Raw genomic sequence first — 12,959 nt, forward strand, 5'->3', positions numbered from 1 at the left:
TCTGAAATGTGAAGGACCTTCAAAGACCCTACTAATCCTCTTGTTAATCTATACTCCAGAAATCCCCAGGGCACATGTCAAAAAAATACCCATTATACTCATTTGCTTTTCTGAAAACACTCATTTTACTGTTACAGGCTACTTACATTGGCCTATCCGTGTAACCACTCATGTACATGTTCCGTTAATAAAGCTGGGTGCCATTTGTGTACCTTGACATGGAGTCTGTGTAAAGGTTTTATATTCTTTTATATTTTCATGTATGTAACTTCTTTTTGTAATTTTTTTTAATGTTTACTTTTGGGAGAGACAGAGTGTGAGCAGAGGAGGGGCAGAGAGAGAGAGAGAGAGGGAGACACAGAATCTGAAGCAGGCTCCAGGCCCTGAGCTGTCAGCACAGAGCCCGATGGACGCAGGGCTTCAACTCACGAACCATGAGATTATGACCTGAGCTGAAGTCGGACGCCTAACCGACTGAGCCACCCAGGCGCCCCTCATGTATATAACTTCTTAAACATATAAATATTGACTAATTTATGACTAATCCTTCCAAGATGCATGTGCCTGTGATAGCTAGCTATATACCCAAGGGAGCTATTAGGCAAAAGGAGTAGAAAACCTAATCTTCTTTGGAATTTCAACAGCAATGCACAAGAAGAACATGTTGGCATTGTTTCCCCTGTCTCAGTCTCCCACTTCGCCCTAAGTCAGCCACGGGAGGTGAGGCACATGAGCTCCAAAGAGGCTTCTCACAGTACTCTGGACGGGACTGTCCTCCCCTGAAGCATAGAGAGGTACCCAGCCACACCAAACACCTCCATCTGCAGTCTTCACCCAGCACTTAGCAGGAGGGAATCTTTTTTTCTTTTTAAGAAAATCATTAATTCTGGAAGCAGGAACTTCTTTCGTGGCATTCAGGATAAGGTGTCTTAACATGGGGGCCTCAGAGGTCCTGAGGGGGGGTGTTTGTTTATTTATTTGTTTTGTTTTATTTGTTAAATCTCTAATTTAACTGTTTGACATTTATAGAGCTCCCTGGGGCAAAAGTATCAGGAGATTGAGAATTTAGCTGAGGAGGTCACTTATTTGCCATTTTTCATAAACACAAATAATTTCCTTTTTCCCTCAGCCACACATTCCCTGGCTCATTAAATCAATTTGAGTTCCTGAAAAAATTTTGTTCTCAGGCAAATTGAAGCAAAAGCTCAAACTGTGTACTCCCCCGAGGAATGCTTACCCGAGTTCTGCAGGTCAGGCCAAAATCAGTTTCTGTCAAACAGCCTAACACCTCCAGTTATTATAAAATGAGGGATTGGTAATTGGGGGCTGGGCTCGGGACTTGCCCGAAAAAGGCCAGCTATAGTGGCATGAACCTCAGTCTTGTTCCTCTGGTTCCTTGGTCCTGGCTTTGTTTTTTGTTTTTTGTTTTTTTGTTTTTTCCACCCACGCTGGAGAATTACGAAAAAGTCAAAACAGATTTCTATTGGGAGTTCATGACTAACGTTGGCTATTCAAATCCAGACGGTGCAAGTATGTTCCGTACAAAGCCGGGAGGGCTTCCAGGCAGAGGCTTAAGAGAGGGTGGATAAAACAAACGCACACAGATCTCAGGGTCTAAGATCCTCCCAAAGGGCAGAGAATTCTGAGCAAAACACAGGGTTTCGCCCCCAAGTCCCTTCCCTAAGAAGCAGGGGTTGTAGGAGATTTACCGACTTGTTGACTATTGAACATGAGTTAGATAACAGAGGTCAGGAAATGAAGTGGAATTTGATGTATTAACTAGGAAGCAGCAGAGGAAGCCAGGCTTGTGTTTTATTTGTTATTATTTCCCTAATATCCTCAATTATGTGGTTCCCATCAGAGGATCTGATCTGTTGCTCATGTAATGGTGTTGTCCCCGCTGGTTCTGGACACAGGCAGTGAATCCCCTGCCCCAAGGCATCAGGAATAATGTCTGCTTTTTGTCTGTGTTACCAGGCCTGTCCCAGGCTCTCTATCTTCTCTGCTACATCTCCACAACAGACAGAGACAGCCCATGCCAGCCTCCATGCCTGGGACCCTGCCCAACCCAACAATGCCGGGATCTTCTGCCGTCTCCATGCCAGTAAGTGCTTCTTGCTTCCACCGAATCCTGCTCTTTTGAAGGCACTAAAGAAAAGCTGAGCTCTAAGCTGGGAAGAGAGTGGCTGCTTCTGGATGAAGAGTTGAGCTGTGTGCTACTTTGGGTAGAGTGCCCGGTTGTCTGTCGCTAGGTGTCTTGCTGGCTTTCCTGTCCTTCAGGGCTCTCCTAGTGAGGCCTGGCCCCAACTTCCTGCGGGCGAGCGAGCTTGCCACACCCAGGGAATGGAATTTGTTCAAGGGCACAGTGTTTTATGACTCGCCCAAAGTCTGTATAGCGTGGGCTATATACAGAGTGTCTCTAACTCACCAGGGAGTGGTCTAGCCAGGACTCAGAGTAACAATTATCATGATAAAAGTAATGATGATGGTACATAATGCCTGCTAATATGTAGTCCTGGGCATCATGTTCTACTAAGCATGCTCACAGCATTTATCGGGTGCTTACCATGTGTTAGTCCCCCCGTAAGCATTTCATCAACACATGGAACAATCCCGTCAGGTACGTACTATTTCTATTCCCCTTTGTTCGAATGAGAAGAGTAAGGCAGGTAGCTTGCTTGGCTGAGAGGCAGCATCGCTGAGTTTTAAACCCACCCCGTCACCTCCTGCATGATATGTACATTCTCTGCTTTCACCGTCACAACAAACCCGCGAGGAACGCCTTGTTATTACCTCCATTTTACAGACGAGAAAACTGAGACACTGGCCGAAGGTCACAGTTAGTAAGTGATGGAGCGTCTGGATTTAAATCCAGGCGGTATGACTCTAGAGTCTACACTTAATCATTATATTATACCCCCCACCTCTGAAAACAACGCATTCGCCGAGAAGGGACATACAGACTATTCCAGAGCAAACCTTGCTCTCCTTCCACGGGATCCCCTCCCCGTCTTTCTTCATCCTCCCTGGCTTTGTAATTCGGGGAGCATGGTTGGTGTCGTTATTCCTGGGGCCACAGGAGTTTTTCAGAGCCCTAGAGGTGATATGACAACTCAACGAAAACCCTTCCGCACCAGTATCAACAATGCCTGGCAGAGCATTTGGGCATTTTTAAGAAATTGTCTGCATTTGTCACTTCACGTTGCTGGCATCGCCATCCTGTGGGAATGGGGTCGCGGTAGTTATTGACGTGCTCATCCTACAGGTGAAAAGCTAAAGGCTAAGAAGTTGAAGGCAGCCGCCTAATGTCACACAGCTGTGACAAACCCCATCGCAACTTGCGCCGAGCAGCTCAGATTCTCGAAGGTTGAGCAGTTGGCTGGTTTATCTAGGTGGAGGCGGGGGGGGGGGGTGGTGCAGGAGGGTGGAGGCCCAAATTCAGAGAAGTGGACCTGCCTACGACAAGTATTGGATGGTCCTGGCTAGAAAGAGTCTTTGCAAAACCGGGCCAGAAGGAACAGATGAGTTGACACGCTTTACCTGCATTGCTCACCGTAAGCATCTTTAGGGGAGGGACAACAGTGCCACCAAGGCCATTATCCCAGGTTTTATTTAACCCAGCCAGCTGCGCCAAGACCCCCACCATAAGCTGTCTTCGTGTAGACTGTAAATCTCTCTTGTCCAACGTTAGTTTCCTTTCATAAATTCCATCCATTAACTAGAAAAATGCCACTGCGGTGACCTTTTTGTCCCACTTGAGTAAACCGTACCATTTCCAGGGACAAAGGTGGGACACGGGCTCAGGGAGCGCAGAGAACAGGCGTCTCACACTGGTTCCCCCACGTCACGTCGTTGTACGCCGTGACCTCCTGTTGGTGCTTCAGAATAGAAGTAAAAGATCAGGTGCGTGATCAAGAGCCAGTGTAGACAGCAAGTCAGGGATGCTATCCCCACGCGAGTTCCCAAGCCCTTGTCACTGACGCAGACAGCTGCCATGACAATAGTATCAGTCTAGAGCACTGATTCTCAACTGGGGGCGGTTGTCTCCCGCAGGGGATATTTGGAAATGTCTGGAGATCCTGCTGCTCCATCACAACTGGGGAAAGGGTGCTACTGGGGTCTGTAGGGAGAGGCCAGGGATGATGTTGAACATTCTACCAGGCACAGGACAGCCCCCACAAAAAAATTATTTATTTGGGCCCAATAGGTCAACGGCGCTGAGGCTGAGAAACCTTGGTTTTAGAGTGACACTAATGTAACTAATAAAAACGATCATAAAATCGCTAAGAAAAGATACTTTACGAGTCCCTGGTTCTAGAAATCTAGGCCTACTCTTCCTTGTTATCAAGTCTCCTGCTCCTGTCCTAAGATTTTGGCATTTTTTTAAAAAATGCTTATTTATTTTTCAAGGAGAGAGAGAGACAGAGCATGAGCAGGGGAAGAGCAGTGAGAGAGGGAGACACAGAATCCGAAGCAGGCTCCAGGCTCCGAGCTGTCAGCACAGAGCCCGACACGGGGCTTGAACTCACGAACCGTGACATCATGACCTGAGCTGAAGTCAGACGCTTAACCGACTGAGCTGCCCAGGCGCCCCAAGATTTTGGCACTTGAAAGCATAGTCTTCCCCTAGACTTCCTGCCCTGGGAAACCACGATTCCCTTGGTATAAAAGATCAGCCTGTCTGTCGGTGAAGGTTAAGATTCTGAACTCATGTGAAGTGCACACTGCCAGACCCCACATCTCACAAGGTCCTTGGTCAGAAGCAAAATGATGCCTCTGTTCAGGGATTGATTCACTCGTTCCCCAGACTTTTGCTGACACCTGCTGTGGGTCAAGGGCTGTGCTAGATCCTGGGGATGTGGTGAACAACAAGGCAGGATTTCATTGTATTGTGAATTCCTACCTTGAACATCAAATGTTGACATAATTTGGGAAGAGGAACCCTCCTGTGTCATTACAAAAGCTCAGTGACCTGTGGACATTTGAGCTCCCGTTTTCTGATTTGTTTCAGGGGGAAAGGAGAAGCCTGCCCCCTCCCCCCCCAAAAAAGGTAAAAACCTTTATCTGGATGTTTTACCTGCAGTGCTAAATGTTGCTTAGTGTTCAGCAAACCACTCCCATCTTCTGACTTCTTGAGTCTAGTCGCCTCACCCGAGCACACTTGTGGGGCAGAGCCTTATTAGTATAAGCGCCAAATAGTTGTCTCGAAGAGGCTCTTGCTGAGCCCTTATAATCACTAAGGTGGAAAAATGCAGTTTTTGTGTTTTTTTTTAGGTAGAGAAATCAGCCTGTTTTCAACATGCTGTTGAATTTGTGAGTCATGGAGTAGAAATAGTCACAGACTGTAACTTTTCCACAAAGAGGGAAACCCGAGGCTACAAGTAAGCTGCTCTCACATCCTCGTAGTGCCTGATGGATAGTAGCTTGGAAACTTTCGGATAATCATTTGTACTTCTCCATGACCTTCCTTCTGGGAAACTGAAAGCAAAAGCTCATTTGGACTTGATGTCCCTCCAGGTGAAGGTCCCCCACTGGAATTGTCAAATGCCTTTCCAAGTCTTCTATCCTCCAGCCTCTGGAAGGGGCGGTTATAAGGAATAAGCGTTTTGTGGAGCAATCTTCATGAGTTACCGGTCAGAGTACACGGATGTACTTAATAGCACTGAACTGCACGCTTAAACATAGTTAAAATGGTAAATTTTATGATACACGTATTTTACCAGAATTACAAAAACAATCATAAAAAAATAAAATACCCAGGCTACCTGGAGACTCAGGGCGTATGTGAGAGTGAACATGTGATTTTACTGAATTGCTAAGGCCTCAGAAGTTTTTGCTGGCATGCTCTAGAATGTATAGAAAATTCTTCACCAGATAGCTCCTTTTGAAGCAGTTTCACACCACCGTCCACTGCCAGATAACTGGTCTGTTCTGTCAGGCTCAGGTACAGCTAATGGTGCTTTGCTGGGACAGGGACTGTCCGCCCGTCACTCATGTCATTTAGTGAGCACCTCCGTTACTCCACACATTAATGTTGTAAGTACAGTCCCGCGCCTGGGCAGACCCAGCAGGGATTGAAGGGATGGAACTCAAGGACGTTAGGGACCCTAAGGGGGCATTTACCTCAACTTTGACTCTCCACTCTTGTCTGTGAGGTTTCTGTCCTCCACTCTTGGAAGAGTTCCAGTGATAAAGAACTCTGTATTTTCCAAGACTACCCCAGCTGACTTTGAGCAGAAACCAGATTCTCTGAAATTCTTTTTTTAATTTTTTATTTATTTGTTTTGTGTGTGTGTGTGTGTGTGTGTGTGTGTGTGTGTGTGTGTGAGAGAGAGAGAGAGAGAGAGAGAGAGAGAGAGAGAGAGAGTAGGGGAGAGGAGCAGGAGAGAGAGGATCTTAAGTAAGCCCGACACTCAGCACGGAGCCTGACGTGAGGCTCCATCCCACAACCCTGGGATCATGACCTGAGCTGAAATCAAGAGTTGGATCCTCGGGGCGCCTGGGTGGCTCAGTCGGTTAAGCGGCCGACTTTGGCTCAGGTCATGATCTCATGGTCCGTGAGTTCAAGCCCCGCGTCGGGCTCTGTGCTGACAGCTCAGAGCCTGGACCCTGTTTCAGATTCTGTGTCTCCCTCTCTCTGACCCTCCCCCATTCATGCTCTGTCTCTCTCTGACTCAAAAATAAATAAACGTTAAAAAAAAAAAAAAAGAGTTGGACCCTCAACTGACTGAGCCATCCAGGGGCCCCTGGGTTTCCTGAAATTTCTGACCATTGTTTTCTATCCATCCTTTGACAAGTGGAAGAACTTTTGCATTGAAGAATTTGTTTCTTCCTCTTGAGGAAACTCTATTCTCTGCGTGATTTGAGTATTAAGTGTACTTGCTTTACTCGAGTTCTTTGAAAAGTGCTAAATTTCTACTACACAGAAAAAAAAAATCAATCAGACACACCCTTTCCCAACTGAAAGAGAGATCTGGTTGTATTTACTCTTTAACAGGGACACCCTGGAGACAAAAATGCCACAACTCATACAGGTACTTAAACGACGTTAATTGTAGACCCGATGGCAGGCCGGGGGGACAAGGTTGGAGGGGTCAATCACGTGTCGTAGAGTGCCCTCAGCTGCTTTCTTCACCCACCCCAGGTCCTAGCCCTGCTGTAAGGCCAGAAGCTGCTGCTATGTAGGGTCGTGACTAGATTTACAGGGAAGGGGAGTTGTGCCCGGACAGCAGCTCAAATACCTGTTAGTCATCTTAATTGTGCTTACGAGTTACGGGGCCAGGAAGACCCACCTTATTTGGGAGCATTACTTTTTAAATTAATTTAGTGTTTTTCTTATTGCTAAAATGATGCATGTTTTTGCATAAAACTGAAGGAGGTGGGGGGGGGGGAAGCCATGGATAACCTGAGATAACCATGTGGTGGGTATCTTTCCAGTGCTTTTCTGTGCATACATTATTCTTCCCAGTTATAAAAAGAAGCATGACTAGTGGCAGTTGGAGGGTTTGCAAAAGTGGAAATAGTCCATACTTTTATTTGTAAACGTACCATGACGACATGGTTCTGGTTGGCATGGGGCATCTCCGATAGAAGGCCTGGCTTTGGATTAGTTCTTTGATGTCCTTGAGTTTGAGGCTCAGAAGTGCGTGGCTTACCTTCCCCAAACCACAGTCTCTCTCCAGAGTTATTCACAGAGCTTCTAAATGACCCACTTGAAAGAGAAATGCAGCTTTGTCTGTGACCTAGACTGCTTTTCTCAGACTCTGATTCTGTTGCTTTCCTTTCTCTTAGATGGAGAGACAAATGTCAGTGAACTCCAACCTCCTGGGAATGCAAGGTCCAAATCTCAGCAACCCCTGTGCTTCTCCCCAAGTCCAGCCAATGCATTCAGAAGCCAAAATGGTAAATAACAATTATCATCATCCTTCTGTTGTTTCGCGGCTTTGTTTTTGACTTCTACTCAGACTTCCACATTTCAGTTAAGTTAGGTAGATGGCTCCGTCGTCGTTTTTGGTGAAAAGGTCTTTTCTGTGGAAAAGCAGGACAGAGCTTGGCTCGCTCTTTGAGGATATTTGTTATTGAAGCTTGGCATCAGGTGACCATGGAACAAGCATTGAATCGGCTCATGGCCTTAGTGAAAAGGACATTTAGAAGTTTGGGGAGATCCATAGGAGTTGAGGTGGGATACACCCAAGTATATGTATGTTTTCTCATAATGTGAAATTAACAAAAACAATCCAGAGTTTCTCTTCTTCAAGGTGGTCACAGTTTCAGTGCCATTCTTCCTGTCCCCACATCCGTGAAAACAGACATGTGATTTTTCAGCACACACTGGTACGGAAATATTTTTCATTTTTTATTATAGTTGTCAGATGTGACGTTAACTCAGAGGACCACAGCCTTGTTTTCCTGCAGGGTAACTGCGCCTCTTACTGAAATACATGATTTCGGGTGACAACCTCCAGTGGCTTTTAACATATGAGATTTATGTGCAGTAAGGTCAGTCTTTCCAATCACAGGGAAAGATTTATGCATGGTATTCTATTAAATATTAATAAAAGCAATGCATGTCTGTCTTTGCACCATAAGGTAAATTTGCTGGTTGTACAGATACTTGAAGTAGGTCATTCAGTTTTCATGTAGTTAAACTCTGACTCCACAATTAGGAGGCTATCAGATGGCAACAAAATACACTGTAGCAAAGTTTTTAGTGTCTGATATTGGATAAGAATAGCTTTGCTACAAGTTAGAGATTTATTTGGTTTCCTGACTGATAGTGTTGGAGACCGTGTCTGATGGCTGGTATGAAGATGTTATTGACAGTTCTGAAAATTAGCCATCAAAACCTACTGGCTTCATTTTCAATGGCAGCAAGGTTTTTTTCTGTTGTTGTTGTTGTTGTTGTTGTTGTTTTTTTTAATGCCTGCTTTGGTCCCTTTTCTCTTGGAAATTTTACTCATTTGTCTTTCGGCTTCTTGATTCAAGGAAGCGCCTGAATCCCCAGCGTTGGCTACATTGGGCAAATAAAATCTGTGGTTAAGAGAGTTCTCTTTGCCGTGCCACAGCCCCGGTGACATGCCAAATGGCACCGGCATCTTCAGCAAAGCTCGTTAAATCTTTTTGGAATCGGCAAATATTTTTTCAGCTCCAGCCCTGCAGTGCCAAACCAAATACTTGCTGGCAGAGTAAAGTTCAAACTGGCATCTGTTTTGGAGACCGGTGTAATGCCATTTACTTTTTTTTTTTTTTTTAAGGAAAATAAAAAATGAACTGTGACGGTACTTAAGAAAAGAACAAAATTCACTTATTCATATGTATGAATAAGTGTGCTAGGTCTGAGCATCCGATGCTATTCCCCTAGCTGGATTACTTCTGAATCATCTTGTTTGGTTCAGGGTCTGTAACCCTTTTGAGGGACCTCCCAGACAAACTTTAGGTGGATTCTTACACACAGTTCCAAACCAAATTTCCCTGCCAATTGATTTTCACTGGATTATATGCCACCACTTGACTCAGAAATGTCCTACCCTTCTCTTCTTACTGGCAAAGAAGGAGAATGCTTCCAGAGGGAGTACGGGTTGATAATCGTATATACATATGAAATAAGAACATATGATATGGCCAATTATTGTGAATAATATCAGCCAGGGACAAAAGGAAATTGGTCTGTACCTATAAAAGAGTGTTAGCCCACAAATGTTTGTCGAGTTAAATTTACTGAGCAAGCACACAACTCTGCTGATTCATGCTCTAAGTGGATGAATATTTCCAGATCCATGATGTCTGGGCTAATGAATTCCATCATGGAGTTAGGGCTTAGGGAGCATGGTTTTTTTTTTCTCTCTGTCCTAACCTCCCAGCCCTAACGCCATTATCACCGATCCATTATTCCAAAGGGGGAAATGGTAGCCACTTATATTTGGGGGAATAGCATTTACTTAGTAGCCTGGAAAAGTGTTTAGTAATTGGCTTTTAATGCATTACTCAGCATCTCTATTCTTATTCTGCCTTCTTTATTCACTGGAGAAGCCAGTTATTGCCGTCTACTAACCATACAGTATTTTCTAGCAGCTTTGGGCTGCTCAGATGAAAAGCTTTTACGAAAGACAAAGTAATGGAGAAAAAAAAAAAAAAAAACTTCCACGATTTTAATGTCAGCCAGAGCCTCCCCAGGTTTCTCTGAACTATGGGCTTTGTTGTTCTATGCCTAATTTTCTTCCTGTGTAAGACGGGAATGGATTCCAGATTTCAACTCAGACTCCTGTTTCACTGTTTTCAAGGACTTTTCCAAAGGTCACACATGGGCTATTGTGATGAATGCACTCTGCGGGTTGTGTTCTCGGAGCACATGAGAAACCAGAGAGCTGTGAGGGAGCTGTCGTCCACACCACAACACTGCATGCCTATTCTCCAGGGGACGGCAGTGTCACAGTGTCTATTTCACATTCTCTATTGGCCACTGACAAAAGCCATCATCCTGCATCTCTGGTGACGCTTGGAGGTCCTGGAGGTGGACAAAAGATTAAGACAGGATTGCTTTAACGATACAGCTTTGTTGGAAGCTGTCCGACTGGTGATTGCTCAGTAAACTGGCCATTTTTATTGTGGAAGAGAGCAATACAGGTGTCCCCAACAAGCTGTAGAGTGTGTTAATCTGGGACATCCAAATCAAGAAGTACAGTGCCCTTCTTTTCACTTAATGTATATTGGTCTCAAGCACTGGACTTCAGTGTACTGAAGTCATATCTGTCCAAGATGGTTTTGTCATAATCTGGCAGATTATAATTGAGTTTTATGGATTCTTTTGCTGAAGAATTAAGCCAACAAACAAGTGAATACATGCATATTGGATTTTGTTTTGGGGGTCAGAGCAGACTCGAAGCTGTGAGAGCTTTCCATCTTTCCAGCCACCCAAACAACAGGTTCTTAGATCCCTGAGATCTGTGGGTGTCTTCCATGAAAATGGGGTCTTCTAGAAAGGAAATCCACTGGATACCTGATGGACTTTTTTGACATTCATAGGGGGAAGGGAGAAAATGAGGGGGTTAAGCAGATAGAAATGGAAAAGGGGAGAAAGAAGGAGACAGAAAGGGTAGGGGGCATTTAAACCAGACAGGGACACATTTCCAGACTCTTCTGGGTGTGACTGATTCTGTTGTGGTGTGAATATGGTGTTCTTAGAGTTACATAGATTTGTGTTCATTTCTATTTGTGAGAATGAGACCAATCCTATCTAGCTTTAAAAGAGGTTTGTTTTCTTTCTTTCTTTCTTTCTTTCTTTCTTTCTTTCTTTCTTTCTTTCTTTCCACCAATAATGAGATTGGAAACTAAATAAGGGGTGGGGGGAAGTTGTCCGTATGCCTGTCCTGTGTCTCAGTAATGTTGAGATGATTACCATTCTGAAACCAACTAAAATGAAGGGTGACATAGAAACCCTCTGGAGAGGGCTGTGGCCACTCTGTCTGGAATTCACCTTCAGTTTGAACAGGGTTAGGGAAGTCCAGGGAGTGTTGATACTAAGGAGAAGGTATGTATGTACAGCTGTGATCGGATTTTGCCCTCAGGACAGCACCGTGACAGGGCTGTTGTCCCCATTTCCTAGTTGAGATAACTGAAGCTCCAAGTGGTTAAAAAACTGGCCCAACAACACAGCACATAGTGAAGGCTAACACCTCAGGCTCCAATGACAAAGCTTCTTCATCACAATATTGACCCTTTAGATAAGAATATCATACAGGGGGTGCCTGGGTAGCCCAGTCGGTTAAGCATCTAACTTCTGATTCAGCTCAGGTCATGATCTCACAGTTTTGTGAGTTCAAGCCCTGCATCAGGCTCTGCGCCAACCCTACAGAGCCTGCTTGAGATTCTCTCTCTCCTCTCTCTCTGCCCCTCCCCTGCTTGCGCTCTCTCTGTCTCTCTCAAAATAAATAAACTTAAAAATGTTAAATAAAAAAAAGAATATCATGCAGCTTCCAGATAACAGTAACCAGCAGATGACATCAAATTCATTGGCGTTAGTTTATGTTTACGTACAAATGGGAGATAAGGATGCCAAGGACAGTGTAGACGTCCAGATTACCTGGGAAAGATGAGGAGTGGTTGGTAGTTTGGGATGTGCCCCTTTGTTCACCCAGAGCTCTGTGGTCTCGCTGACTGGTTCAGCTTCCCTGCCTCTTTCTCCAAACACATTTTTTAATTTATTTTATTTAATGTTTATTTATTTTGAGAGACAGAGAGAGACAGAACACGTGCGGGTGAGAGGCAGAATCCAAATCAGGCTCTAGGCTCTGAGCTTTCAGCACAGAGCCCCATGCGGGGCTGGAACTCACAAACTGTGAGATCATGACCTGAGCTGAAGTTGGACACTTACCCGACTGAGCCACCCAGGTACCCCTTTAAAAAATTTTTTTAATGTCCTCCAAACACATTTTTTATCTTGATGTTTCTTACTTTACATGTGTGTCCCCCCACTACTCAACTAATTGGGATCTCCTTGAGGATAATCTTTGCATCGTGTAAGCTCCTTGTACTGAGAAAGGCCCCATGAGTGAGACCTGAATTTAACTAGTTGAGTTGAGTTGAATTAAAATAATGAGAAGGAACCAAACAGTAGCAGTGGAAATGGAGGTGGAATGAGGTGGCTAAGGGGCAAGGGAGGGGGCTCAGGAGAGGGTAAAACAAGGAAAATGCTAAGCAAAGTAACAAGCTGATAAAGAGTACTTGACTACATTTGACTTCTTCGAAGGACAGCTGGAAACAACATCTGGCTTTTTTTTTTTTTCCTTGAGAGAAAAGCAATATGTCTGTTACTGAGAAAATAGAAGTTAGATTAGCATCGCCCTCTTAGGAATTGAGAAGGGTCAATACTAAATGCTATTTCTTCCATTGTGATAGACTAGCTATGCTGTATTTTGGTTGTCGACTTGTCAATACATCAGCTCTAGTTAGGTTTACAATTT

The 12,959-nt window shown here is 44.6% G+C and overlaps 1 protein-coding gene across 3 annotated transcripts in view; it reads left to right on the plus strand.

The window, feature by feature from the left end:
* Positions 1–12,959, plus strand: part of CREB5 (cAMP responsive element binding protein 5) — a 128,435-nt gene that overhangs the window by 27,636 nt on the left and 87,840 nt on the right. For 2 of the 3 annotated variants that reach the window (XM_030308160.1, XM_030308158.1), the window contains exons 2-3: positions 1,978–2,104; positions 7,792–7,902. In XM_030308160.1, the coding sequence (XP_030164020.1) occupies positions 1,978–2,104; positions 7,792–7,902 (238 nt within the window). The remainder of the gene's footprint in view (positions 1–1,977; positions 2,105–7,791; positions 7,903–12,959) is intronic. The other variant, XM_030308159.1, reaches the window with a different exon arrangement.

The sequence above is a fragment of the Lynx canadensis genome, chromosome A2, assembly GCF_007474595.2.
Source record: "Lynx canadensis isolate LIC74 chromosome A2, mLynCan4.pri.v2, whole genome shotgun sequence".
Taxonomy (NCBI): Eukaryota; Metazoa; Chordata; class Mammalia; order Carnivora; family Felidae; genus Lynx; species Lynx canadensis.